At 45.1% G+C, this 12,452-nt stretch overlaps 1 protein-coding gene across 1 annotated transcript in view; it reads right to left on the bottom strand.

Annotated features, from left to right (window-relative positions):
• The window catches only part of ttn.2 (titin, tandem duplicate 2), a 154,926-nt gene that overhangs the window by 43,113 nt on the left and 99,361 nt on the right, over positions 1-12,452 (bottom strand). Inside the window, exons 181-202 of the mRNA XM_067251637.1 lie at positions 9,428-12,385; positions 9,010-9,336; positions 8,606-8,890; positions 8,105-8,404; positions 7,644-7,946; positions 7,260-7,535; positions 6,798-7,097; positions 6,376-6,678; positions 5,975-6,274; positions 5,519-5,806; positions 5,084-5,386; positions 4,641-4,943; positions 4,213-4,518; positions 3,777-4,064; positions 3,391-3,681; positions 2,988-3,275; positions 2,225-2,812; positions 1,998-2,102; positions 1,691-1,888; positions 1,302-1,598; positions 481-1,068; positions 18-320 (exon numbers count right to left, since the gene is read on the bottom strand). Of these exons, the coding sequence (XP_067107738.1) occupies positions 18-320; positions 481-1,068; positions 1,302-1,598; positions 1,691-1,888; positions 1,998-2,102; positions 2,225-2,812; positions 2,988-3,275; positions 3,391-3,681; positions 3,777-4,064; positions 4,213-4,518; positions 4,641-4,943; positions 5,084-5,386; positions 5,519-5,806; positions 5,975-6,274; positions 6,376-6,678; positions 6,798-7,097; positions 7,260-7,535; positions 7,644-7,946; positions 8,105-8,404; positions 8,606-8,890; positions 9,010-9,336; positions 9,428-12,385 (9,498 nt within the window). The remainder of the gene's footprint in view (positions 1-17; positions 321-480; positions 1,069-1,301; positions 1,599-1,690; positions 1,889-1,997; positions 2,103-2,224; positions 2,813-2,987; positions 3,276-3,390; positions 3,682-3,776; positions 4,065-4,212; positions 4,519-4,640; positions 4,944-5,083; positions 5,387-5,518; positions 5,807-5,974; positions 6,275-6,375; positions 6,679-6,797; positions 7,098-7,259; positions 7,536-7,643; positions 7,947-8,104; positions 8,405-8,605; positions 8,891-9,009; positions 9,337-9,427; positions 12,386-12,452) is intronic.

The raw sequence follows: 12,452 nt of genomic DNA, 5'->3' as shown, positions 1-12,452 counted from the left end.
GACAGCTTTTTACTTACAGACAATGTCCTTGGTCATTACAGGCTGACATGGCTCACTGGGCACTCCGAAGCCAGCTTTGTTCTCTGCTGTCACTCTGAACTCATACTCAACTCCCTCACTTAGGCCTTGGATCTTGTAGCGGAGATCAGAGACAGTCTTCTTACAAGCTCTCACCCATCTCATACCCTTTCTCTCTTTCCTTTCTACACTGTAACCTCTAATGTCACTTCCGCCATCCACTACTGGTCTCTTCCATGAAATGGTAACAGCATTCCTGCTCACATTGTCGACTTCTGGTGTTGAGGGTGGGCCTGGTGGGCCTAGAGGAACAGACAAGCACATCTCAGTAAGAAACATTGATTCAAATAGTGTCATATTTGTGTGAATAATGTTAAATGATGATGGCAAGTAACATGTCAGGCTTTAACTTGAAGTCAAGAGTTATAACACAAACCCTATAGACAACATATTCCAACTTACCAAAGCTATCAACCATTTTGACTGGGCCGGACAGAGAACTATCACCAGTGCCATACTGATTCACAGCTGACACACGGAAGATGTACTCATTGCCCTTAATCAGCTTGCTTGCAACATATCTGCAGTCCATTATGTTTTCAGCCAGTTTTGTCCAAAGTAGACGACTTGTCTCTCTCTTCTCAAGACTGTAAGACTTGATGGTGCAACCGCCATCCTCATCTGGTGGCAACCAGGTCAATGTACACTTCTCAGAAGAAACGCTGCTGGCTTCAATGGGGCCTGGAGGTCCAGGAATATCCAAAACCTTGACCTTAATATGTTCTTCCTTAATACCGAAGGGGTTGCTGGCTGTGATGGTGTACTCTCCAGTGTTCTTCCTGCTGGCATACTTAATAGCCAGTGTGGAAGATGTAGGAGTACTGGTGATCTGGACTGTATCTGAATTCTTAAACTCTCTTCCAGCCTTGGACCACACAGTGGTGGGTGGAGGTTTTCCGAGGATGCTGGCGGCACATACCACAATGGTGCCACCGGCTCTGACAGACACGCCTTCCTTCATCTCAGGGTCAATGGTGATAGTTGGTGGCTCTGTGAGTTGTAAATACAGAAAATAAATGAGTTCCCATGTCCTTAAGATTTAATTTAATAAATCCATGCAGAATGTATGCTGTTGAAATGTCATTACAAGTGTTATAAGAAGGGATCTAATCAAGCTCTGTTAATCACCAAGCCCTTGCGTTTTATATATAGGCCAAACTACAAGCAAGTGGTTCATGGGCAATAATTCTATGCATGCCAGGTAAAATACTTTTTCAATTTACCATATTCGTCCTTGCACACCAAGGTGTCAGTCTGCTCAGAGGGAGCGCTGATAGCACCAGCTGCATTCTTTGCTCTTATTCTGAATTCCAAGCTTGAGCCCTCTGTGAGATCTGTTGCAGTGAAAGCACAGCCCTGAATGTTGACATGGTTGGCCTTCATCCAGGCCTTCTCTCCCGCCTCCAGTTTCTCCACAATGTAACCAGTCAGCTTATGTCCTCCATCATACTTGGGGGGAGTCCACATTAGTGTTACACTGCTTCTTGTCACGTTTATCACATCAGGTTTGCCAGGAGGATCTACAAGTGGAAATCAGATTGGTGATAGATAATATATCAAGACACTTGTGACAATATCTTTTTGTTGATGTGATCAGTAAATTGGGACTTACCAATGGGATCCAGAGCAACCACGGGTTCAGTGGTCCTGCTTGCCTTTCCTAGCCCAGCCATATTCATGGCCATCACTCTAAATTCATACTCTAGTCCCTCAATCAAGCCAGTCACTCTGCAATCCTTCACCCTCAGTGGGGTCTTCGAGGCTCTCTTCCACATCAAACTGTTCCTTTCCTTGAATTCAACATGATATCCTGCAGACAACACAGAGCAGTTTAGGTGTGTCTTACAGTACTATGGTAAATACTGCTAGGACTACTGCTACACAACAACAATAACATGGTTTCTACTGTATGTGTTTACCAGTAATAGGGGAGCCTCCAGTGTCTTTAGGATCCTCCCAGGTCAGAATGGCTGACTCGTGACGAATGCTTGCAATCTCAGGAGGAGCTGGAGCTTCAGGCACATCTAGTATAGAGGGAAGTTATTCAAATGAGTGATCAGTATCAGTGTATTTTATCATCATTAATTAATTTTTATCATAGTTTATCAGGGGTCATTTGTTTCTAAATATATATCTAAAAGCTTACTAAATGGATGCTGAGCGATGACTGGGTCAGATCTGAGACACTCTCCAATTCCATATTTGTTCTCTGCAAATACTCTGAAGATGTACTCAATGCCATCATGAAGTCTGGTGACTCTCATGGCGTTTTTCTGGATAGCTGAGGCAACAGTAGCCCACTTGCTGTCTGTGGTCCTCCTCTTTTCCACGATGTAGTTGGATACCTCCGAACCGCCATCATCCTTTGGTGGACCCCACTCCAGATTGATGCCATCAGCAGTGATCTCATCAAATTTGACTGGTCCTGTTGGTATTCCTGGTTTTCCCACCACCTTGAGTTTAATCTTACAATCTTTGACTCCTCCACTGTTCCTCGCATTGATGGTGTACTGTTCAGCATCTCCTCTCTGGCAATCACGGATGAGCAGGGTGGTTATGCCACCAGATGTCTCCACAGACATCCTGCCACTATCACCTAAGGTGAGGTCACCCTTCTTCCACAGGACGGAAGGAGTGGGCTTTCCAATGACAGGGATGTGGATACGGATGGTGCTCCCCTCCTTTGCCACATAACACAGGTCAGGCAAGGCGCTCAAGTCACAGTCCGGCAGAACTAAAAATAAGGTAGTGCAGGTTATTCAATGCTATCCTCAATGCTATCAAAGCAAATATTTATGTCCAATGTTTAAATTGATATAAAGCATATTTCAACATTCTTATTTCGTACTAGACAGGACAAAATTCAATTATGATGAAAAAATGCAAAATCCCTGTCTAATAGCACTTACCTATCTGGTCTTTAGCCAGCACCACAATATCGGTGGGTGGGCCCTCTCCAGATTCATTGACTGCCTTGACTCTATAGGTGTACTCCTTCCCTTCCTCCAAATCAGTCACACTATGTGTGGGGGTCTTGGACTTTATGAGCTGCTTCCACTTGTCCTCTCCCTCATTCACCTCCAATACATAGGCAGTGACATGACTTCCTCCGTCACTGACAGGTCTCTTCCAACCCAGGGTGCAGGAGTTTTTAGTGATGAGGTGTGGCTTGAAGTCCATCACTGGCCCAGGTTGTTCTGTAGCACGGATATCATATACACTTATTATTGATCAATGATGTCCACTTAAAGGTATGTCATCAAGCAGGTCTTTGAAAACACACAAATTTATACTGCAAAAAAAAACTCTTACCTGAGGCTCTGACCATGCCTGCAGTCTCACAACCATCTCCAATGCCATAAGCATTCTCAGCCAGAACTCTGAAACAGTAGGCTTGACCTGCCTCAAGATTGGTGATCCTGAAGGAGGACTTGGGGCTTTCTGCAGCAACACAAGTCCATGCCTTCCTCTCTGCTAAACGTTTCTCAACAACATAGCTCTTTACTGGGCTTCCTCCGTCAATCTGAGGGGCATCCCAGGTGATGCAGGCATGACTCCTGGAGGTCTCCTTTACAATCAGATTAAGGGGTGGTCCAGGTGAATCTGTAAAATAGACATAAAGTGAGATTCTGGATTATAGTAGCTTGATCTAGTGGTGGGTTAATCTCATAATTTCTGAAGCCACCAGAAAATCATACCTAGAACCTTCACAACAATAGTGTAAGACTTGGATCCACTGCTGTTCTCCAGTGCCAGAACATATTTTCCAGCGTCATATCTGTTTATATCTTCAATGTACATCATAGTATCCCATTCAGAGGTCTTGATCATAAGTCCCTGTCTATCCTTCAGGTTGGCATCCACCTTGGACCAGGTGACCTTGGGAGCAGGACGTCCCCTCAGAGGAACGTAAAGTCTCATGGTGACACCAGCACGGAGGACCAGTGCTTTGCGAAGATCTGCATCAAGCTCTGCCTCAGGAGCAACTAAGAAGCACAACACAAAATTGAAATCTCTCAACATTATGGATGACGAGGAGCACTTTTCAGGCCATTTTCTGGCACTTGCAGAGAAAAACAACGTACAATATTAGTGAATCATATTAAAATAATATGTTTCGTATTCATTACATACTTAGGATATCCTTAGGCGTGTGGTTGCCGGGGACGTCGCTGGGCTCACTGTAACCAATCTTGTTCACGGCTGTTACACGGAACTGGTACTCAGAACTATCCATGAGACCCGTAACCAGTAACTTGGTTTCCTTGAGTTTCTGGGGAACGTTGCACTTGTTCCAGTCTTCAGCCTCAACTCTCTTACACTCCACCAGGTAGCCAATGATTTCACAGCCCCCGTCATAGGCGGGCTTTGTCCAGCTCAGGCTGATAGAGCTGTGGGTTGTGTCAACCACCTTGGGGAAGGCAGGGGGTCCAGGAGGGTCTGCATAGTTTCAAGACAAGAGTAACATTAAAATGTTGAATTATCTGAGGTAGATGATTAACTCTATTAACTTTAAATTCCTGAATGAGAGCCGAAGTCCTTATTCACTGGATTTTACTTACATACAGGATCCACCGCAAGGGCAGCGTTGGATGCATCACTGGGTTTTCCAAGACCGGCTTTGTTTATGGCGATGACTCTGAATTCGTACTCTGAACCCTCAGTCAGACCACCAGCCTTGATAGTCCTGTCAATCGCTGGTTTGCGGTTAACCTTAGCCCAGGTAAGTTCAGTAGACTCACGCTTCTCCAGCATGTAACCCAATATAGTAGCACGACCATCATCAGCAGGAGCCTTCCAACTCACAGTCATGTGGTCCCTAGTGATATTGGTGATGACTGGAGGATCGCAAGGTCCAGGGACATCTATATTTAAACACACATAAAGGAAGATTTTTTTTTTATTACTTATTTAATTGTAACATTATTATATTGTATAATATTTACAATATTATATTATTATAACATTGTTATAACTGTACACATACGGATCAGTTGGAACCTACCATATGGGTTCTTGGACATGACAGGGTCAGTCATGATTGGGTCTCCAATGCCATACTGGTTCTCAGCACTCACACGGAACTGGTACTCGTGACCTTCTATAAGTTTCTCTACGGTGCAGTCTGTGAGCTGGCCGTGGATGCTGGAGGACACCAGTGCCCAGTTTGCTCTGCTGGTCTCTCGTTTCTCAACGATATAGTTGGTGATCTCTGACCCACCATCTGCCACTGGGGGTTCCCACCTCAGTTTGACACGGTCAGCAAACACCTTGCCGATCTTAATTGAGGCAGGAGGGCCTGGTTTGTCTGAGGAAAATAGATTGATTTGTTGTTACTAATTATAATACATAACACAATAGTCAGAAATATAGAGATTTTTAGTTCATTTAAATATAATCTTTCATCTAAATATGGCATATGTTTACTAGTTTTACCTACCGAGAACTTTTAGCTTAATGCTTGCAAACTTGGATCCGTTAATATTTTCAGCATGGATAGTGTAGTCTCCAGACTCCTTTCGGCTGACACAGAAAAGCTCCAGGAGGTGCACATGTCTCTTCTGGGTCCTCTTCATGCCCTCTACTATGGCCAGGGGGGCACCATCCCTCTGCCAGCTGACCTTGGGTGGGGGCTTACCAAACACCTCAGCATCCAGACAGACGTTGGCTCCAGCTTTCACCACAATTAAGTTCTTCATGTTGATGCCACTGTCAACTCTAGGTGGAACTGAACAAACAAAACCAATACCGTGATATCACACTGTCCCATCACCACAAACATTGTAGTTGAATATTTGAATGTCGAAGTAAAAGGAGCATGCACAGTCCTAGAGAAAAAATATATAAATAAAAAAAATTCAAAGCCTGAGATCATTTGGGAGTTTGTATGCTTTACCATTTTCAGCAAACACAGGGATGAGGTCTGAGAGTTCAGAGGGTGAACTTATGTTGATGGCAGTCTTGGCAAATATTCTAAACTGGTACTGCATTCCTTCCTCCAGCCCTGTCACCACATAGTCCTCCTTCTGGACATTCTGGCAGTTGGCATTGCAGCGAGTCCATGTTTCCCCTGGGATTTTCATGAACTCAACATAGTAACCAATCAGTTTGCTGCCTCCATCATGTCTGGGACGACTCCAGACCAAAGAGACTGAGTTGTTGGTAACATCCATGGCCTCGGGCTTGCCAGGTGCATCTAAACGAGAACACAATATGGCTCTCAGTCACCGTCTGATAACTGCAACTTGTAGCATTTTTCATTAGTATTGTATATTTTTTTTACTAGTGTTGACTTACCAACTGCAGTTCTTGCGGTGATAAACTCTGACTGTTTGCAAGGTTTGCCCTGGCCAGCTTGGTTCAGAGCTGACACTCTGAAGGTGTACTCCAGACCCTCGATCAGGCCGAAGCAGGTGTACTCCAAAGAACGGATTACTGACTCGTTAGCCTTCACCCACAGCAGGCTGTTCCTTTCCTTGCGCTCGATGCAGTAGCCAGTCAAGGGGCTGCCACCGTCACTTGATGGCTTCTCCCAGTTCAAGATCACAAAGTCTTTGTTGATCTTTTTGATGGTGAGGTTCCTTGGCTCACTTGGAGGGTCTGGAATAGGAAAATGCAGTCAAATTAGCACCATAATCTAAATATAATGTGCATGCGCTTCCAGTTTTATGTCTTTGTGACATAATTTATTATAATTTATTTTATTTCATAAGACTCACCAAAGGAATATCTGGCGATCCACTTCTCTGAGTAGATAGGCTCAGAGATGCCAAACCTGTTCTCAGCACGGACTCTGAAGCTGTACTCCTTTCCAGGGGTGAGCTTGGTCACCCTGAAACTGGTCTTAGTGCAGGAAGCAGAAACAGTCAACCAGTCTCCTCTGGATACATCACACTTCTCTATAATGTAGTTGGTAATGTTGGTGCCACCATCCTCTGCAGGGGCGTTCCACAGGAGGGTGCAGGCATCGATGTCGCACTCACTAATCTCAATAGGACCTTCAGGTGGCCCAGGAATGTCTGGTAGAGGGAATAGTATAACACAGTTCCTTAATGGGTATCACTTTAACAGTGAAGAAGGATAAGTACAATTCAATAATTCTCTGTTATCTGGAAATGTGCTTATTTGGTCAGAACACCCTTAATTGTGATATGAGTGACAGCTTTTTAAATTAAACATACCCATGACGACCACTCTAAGGATCTGGTTGATCCTGGCTGTGCTGTTTTCAGCAGACAGACTGTAGTAACCACTGTCCTGCCTGGTGATATTCTTGATCATCAGCATACAGGTGGTTGTGGTTTTTTGCACAGACAGGCGGTCAGATGTCAGCACATCCTCACTTCCTTGTTTCCATTTACAGAATGGTGGAGGCTTTCCAGACACTATGGCTTCGATCACCATTTTTGTTCCTGCACGTGCTGTGACGATATCTGGCATGATGATCTTCGGGGGCACTAAAAACAATAAGAAAAAAAAGTTTGTATTCAATCAACAGTTATGACATTTCTTTTTTTTAATTATTGTTATTCAGTGAACTATTTTAATGGAAACAAGTTACTTACACAGCTGTTCCTTGATCTCAAAGATTCCCTCAGCCTCTCTGGCAAGACTGACCCCAACTGAGTTTCTGGCTGCGACCCTGAATTTGTATTTTGTGTTTTCCTTCAGTCCAACCACCACAATTGTCATATCTTTGACCACAGAGTATGGTGTCCATTTATCTTCAGGCTGGCCGTCCTCTTGGTAGTCTACAACGTATCCATTAATCTTGGCTCCTCCATCTCTTAGAGGCTTCAGCCAGCCCAGAGTGGCACTGTTCTTGGTAATTTCCAACACATCCATCTTCTTGGGTGGGTCAGGCTCACCTGTAACAATCATAGGTGTGTGTGAAGCAAGAGAAAAACGAGGAAAACTAAATGAAACTACAGGCTATTACTATTTGTTTAGTATTGTTTGTTTGAGGGACAGAAGGTGACAACATCTCCTGCATTTGTGGGAATGCAAGATATGATATAACACTTACTGATAGGATCAACTGCCAGATAAGACTTGGGAGAGTCTTGTGGAACGCCAATGCCATACTTATTCACAGCCATAACTCGGAAGTAGTATTCAATGCCTGGTGTGAGACTGGTGATTTTGAAACTTGTTTTCCTCAGGTCATTGATGATATTCGTCCATGTCTTCCTGTCAACTTCACGTTTCTCAACCATGTAATTCAGAATGGGGCAGCCACCATCATTATCAGGGGGTAACCAGGCCAGTTGACAAGACGTCTTGGTGACATCAGTACCCTCCAGGCCTCCAACAGGACCAGGGGTATCTGTGTATTATATTAGGTTTTGTCAATAAAGAATCCAACTAACAGCAAAAGAAAAGGAACACCTCCTCCATAGCTGAACAAATTCAATGTGCAATATTCCCTGTATATGTTTTGACACTGTAAGGACTAAAACAAGTTTTTATTCACATCATTCATTGAAAAGCCTATTGCTTTTAGGAAACCAATTGATCAGTAACTTACCAAGTACTTTCACACGGACAAATACAGCCTTCTCCCCAGCAGAGTTAGACAGAGTCAGAGAGTATCTGCCAGAGTCATCCCGTGTGCTCTCAGGGATGACAAGGAAGGACATGGTATCAATCTGGTCCACATGACCTCTTCTCACGACGTTGTCGACCCCAATCTTTTTCCAGGTCACCTTGGGGGAAGGTCTGCCTCTGATTGTGGCAAACAATCTGATTGGACAGCCTGCCCTAACAGAGAAGCCCTTCCTCAGACTGGCATCTAGGTCGATTTCTGGGGCCTCTGCAGGTAAGAAACAGGAGGCGCAGGAATCAGATTAGTTTAAAATGATATACAATAATTCAAACATAACAATGGAGATTCTGCAAGATCAAATACAATCAACTGAAACCATGTCTTACCCAGAACCTCTTTGGGAGAAGCAGCTTCCTTTAGCGTAGCAGGACGGCCCATACCGACCTGGTTCTGAGCAGAAACTCTGAACTCGTATTCCTTCTTTTCATCCAGACTCTGAATGGAAAACTCGGTAAGCACCAGCTGCCCACCAGTATTGCACTTCTTCCATCCTTCATCTGGCTTTTCAGGGTCAATTTCACTCTTAATTCTCATCTCAACCATGTAGCCAATGATGGGAGCTCCACCGTCGTACATAGGCTTGACCCAGCCCAAGGTAATGGACGTCCTGGTGCTGTCTGCAACCTTTAGACTGCCAGGAGGACCAGGGGGTTCTGGATTGAAAAAAGGGAAACCTTTTTTTGTTGTACAATTTGTATACCTATGAATAATGAATACAACATATACAGTATTTTGAAAACATACCAATTGGATCTTTGGCTGCCACTGGTCTGCATGGTTTGCTTGGATCTCCCAGTCCAACCTCATTTTCTGCTTTGACACGGAACTGGTACTCATGATTAGGGATCAATTTGGTCACTTTCAAGCGTCTCTCAGAGATGGGACTCTTGGTAACTGGGACCCACTTAACAGCTCTTTTCTCCTTCCTCTCCAGGATGTAGCCTGTGATGGACTTTCCACCGTCATTCTCAGGAGGAGCCCAAACCACAGTCATCTCCTCCTTGCCAATCTTGGTGACCTCAGGTGCCTCGGGGGGACCAGGCCTGTTGAACTGAGTCCTGGCAGTGACGTTTTTGCTCTCAATAGCTGGACCGGTTCCCATCTTGTTCTCTGCTCTCACTCTGAAGATGTACTCGTTTCCTTCCACCAGGCGAGTGACGTTGCAGTAGTTGGTGACGACTGAGGCAGAGTAGGTGGACCAGACCATTCTCCTGGTCTCACATTTCTCCAGAATGTAGCTGTCGACCTCACATCCACCATCATCCTCTGGGGGATCCCAGACCACTCTGCACTTGTCTACAGAGATACCTGATACCTTCAGATCCCTCACAGCTCCAGGGATGTCAAGAACATTGACAGAAGCATATGCAGTGAATGTTCCTGCAGAGTTGGTAGCAGTGGCCACATACTTTCCAGTATCTGAGCGCTTAGCTTTGATCATAAGGAATTTGGAGTAGTCTGCGCCAGTTTCTATGGTGATCCTGGGGTTGTCTCCTGTGGACCTGTCTTTTGCCCATTTCACCTCAGGCTGAGGCTTTCCTCTCAGGCCTGCTTCAAACCTGATGGAATCACCAGCCTTCACCACAAGAGTGCCAACCATCTTCATGTCAAGCACGGGTTTCTGAATATCCTCCTTAACAAGAACATCTCCAGTCTTTACCCAAGCGCTCTCTCCACCCTCATTGCAAGTCTGCACTCTGAACTGATAAATCTGTTTTTCTGTGCATTTGTCAGCCATGAAAAATGTGCTAGTGAGAAGATCAGGGTTCAATTCTTCCCATTGTTCGGCATCTTTAGTCTTAAATTCCAGGTTGTATGAAATGTTGGGGCTGCCTCCATCATAGTCGGGTTTTCTCCATTTCAGGAAAACATGGTTCTTTCCGATGTCAGTAATGTGGAAGTTCTCTGGCTCGCCAGGCTTCTCGATGGGGTCAATAGCAAGGATTGGTATTTTTGTCTCAGTGGTTGGTCCGAGGCCACATTTGTTTGCAGCACAAACACGGAACAAATACTCATGGCCCTCCATAAGTTTGGCTTTAACCATGCGGTTTGAGCAATCTGAGGAGATCATGGACCACAACCTCTGGCTGGGTTCACGACATTCAACAATGTAATTGGTGATCTCCGAGCCTCCATTGTCCTCAGGGTTATCCCAGTTTACCATGCAAGATGATTTGGTCACGTATGTTGACTTTAGGTTCTGACAGTGTCCAGGCCTGTCCAGAACATTCACAGTGATTGTAGCTTCGGCCTCACCACTATAGTTGTTGGCCCTCAGAATGTATTTGCCGTGGTCTCCCCTAGTTGCCTCTTTGATTTTCAGTTGAACAACAGGTAAGTTGAGAATAACAGTTGTGCGCTTCTCCGTCTCCAGCACAGTCTCGCCCTTCTTCCAGGTGATCTCAGGGTCAGGTCTGGCTTTCACATAGCCAATAATGTTAATGTTGTGTCCGACACGGACAGTCAGACGGTCACGGCATGTAGCATCCATTTCAATCTCTGGAGGGATGAGAATATCCTGTGCAACAACAGATTCAGGGATGTCTCTTGATTCTCCATCTCCTATCATGTTGCAGGCCCTGACACGGAATCTATATTCTAGGCCCTCTTCCAGACCTTTCACTGTGTAGGCACACAGTTTAATGTTATCATCCTTGTTCACTTTCTCCCACTCAGGTGCACCAGCTTTCTGTATTTCAACAATGTAGCCCAGGATGGGACTGCCTCCGTCTTTGTTTGGCTTAATCCAAACCAGCTCTGCATTTGACTTGCTGTAGTCCTTGACTCTAGGGTTAACTGGAGGTCCAGGGACTGTGATTGGACGACATGGTTTGCATGGGTCTGAGGAAGGAGATGGTCCACTGTAACCAGTAATGTTTTCAGCGAAAACTCTGAACTCATATTCATTTCCCTCGAAGAGCCCCAGTACTCTGTATCTAAGATCCTTGCATGGAGTCTTGTTGACACGGATCCATTTTCCACCCTTGTGTCGACGCTCGATGATGTATCCACTGATGGGACTACCACCATCACATAGTGGCATGGTCCATCCCACAGTCACAGCATCCTCTGCTATGTCTGATGTGTTTGGTTTGCCTGGATGTGCAGGTGCCTCAAACGAGTGCTGTGCAACAGTTGGTGCACTCTCAAGAGGTGCACCAATCCCTATCTTGTTTTCTGCACGGATACGCACCACATACTCAACCCCCTTCTGCAGACGGGTTATCTTAAGCTGGGTGGCTGTGCTGCCAGAGCTCACACCTCCCCACGTCTCCTTCTTAGACTCTCTCTTCTCAACAATGTAATTTATGACAGGACTTCCACCATCATCCTTAGGTGGACGCCATTCAATCTCCATGGAATCAGGGGTTACCTCCAGGATGTTAACTGGTCCAATGGGAGCAGCAGGCACATCCAAAACAGTCACATTCGGAGCGAGGGTCTTGGTACCAGCTGGGTTGGACACAGTCAGGAGATAGACGCCAGTGTGGTTTCTAGTGCATTCATTGACACTCAGGACAGTGGAGAAGTTGTCAGTCTCAACCTTGATGTTGCCCTCTGTGGTGATCTCTGTTCCATCAATTGACCATTTGGCAGTAGGTACCGGAATACCTCTCATTATGGCTGGGAGTCTGATTGTGGTTCCTGCCTTCACAATAATGCCCTCAATAAGCTTGGCATCCATCTCAACAATAGGAGCCACTGTAAAATATAGACATACCAATTTTAGACACACAAGACAGTTATATGACATTACGATGCTATTTCA

The sequence above is a fragment of the Osmerus mordax genome, chromosome 2, assembly GCF_038355195.1.
Source record: "Osmerus mordax isolate fOsmMor3 chromosome 2, fOsmMor3.pri, whole genome shotgun sequence".
NCBI lineage: Eukaryota > Metazoa > Chordata > Actinopteri > Osmeriformes > Osmeridae > Osmerus > Osmerus mordax.
This window is presented reverse-complemented; position numbering and strand designations above follow the sequence as displayed.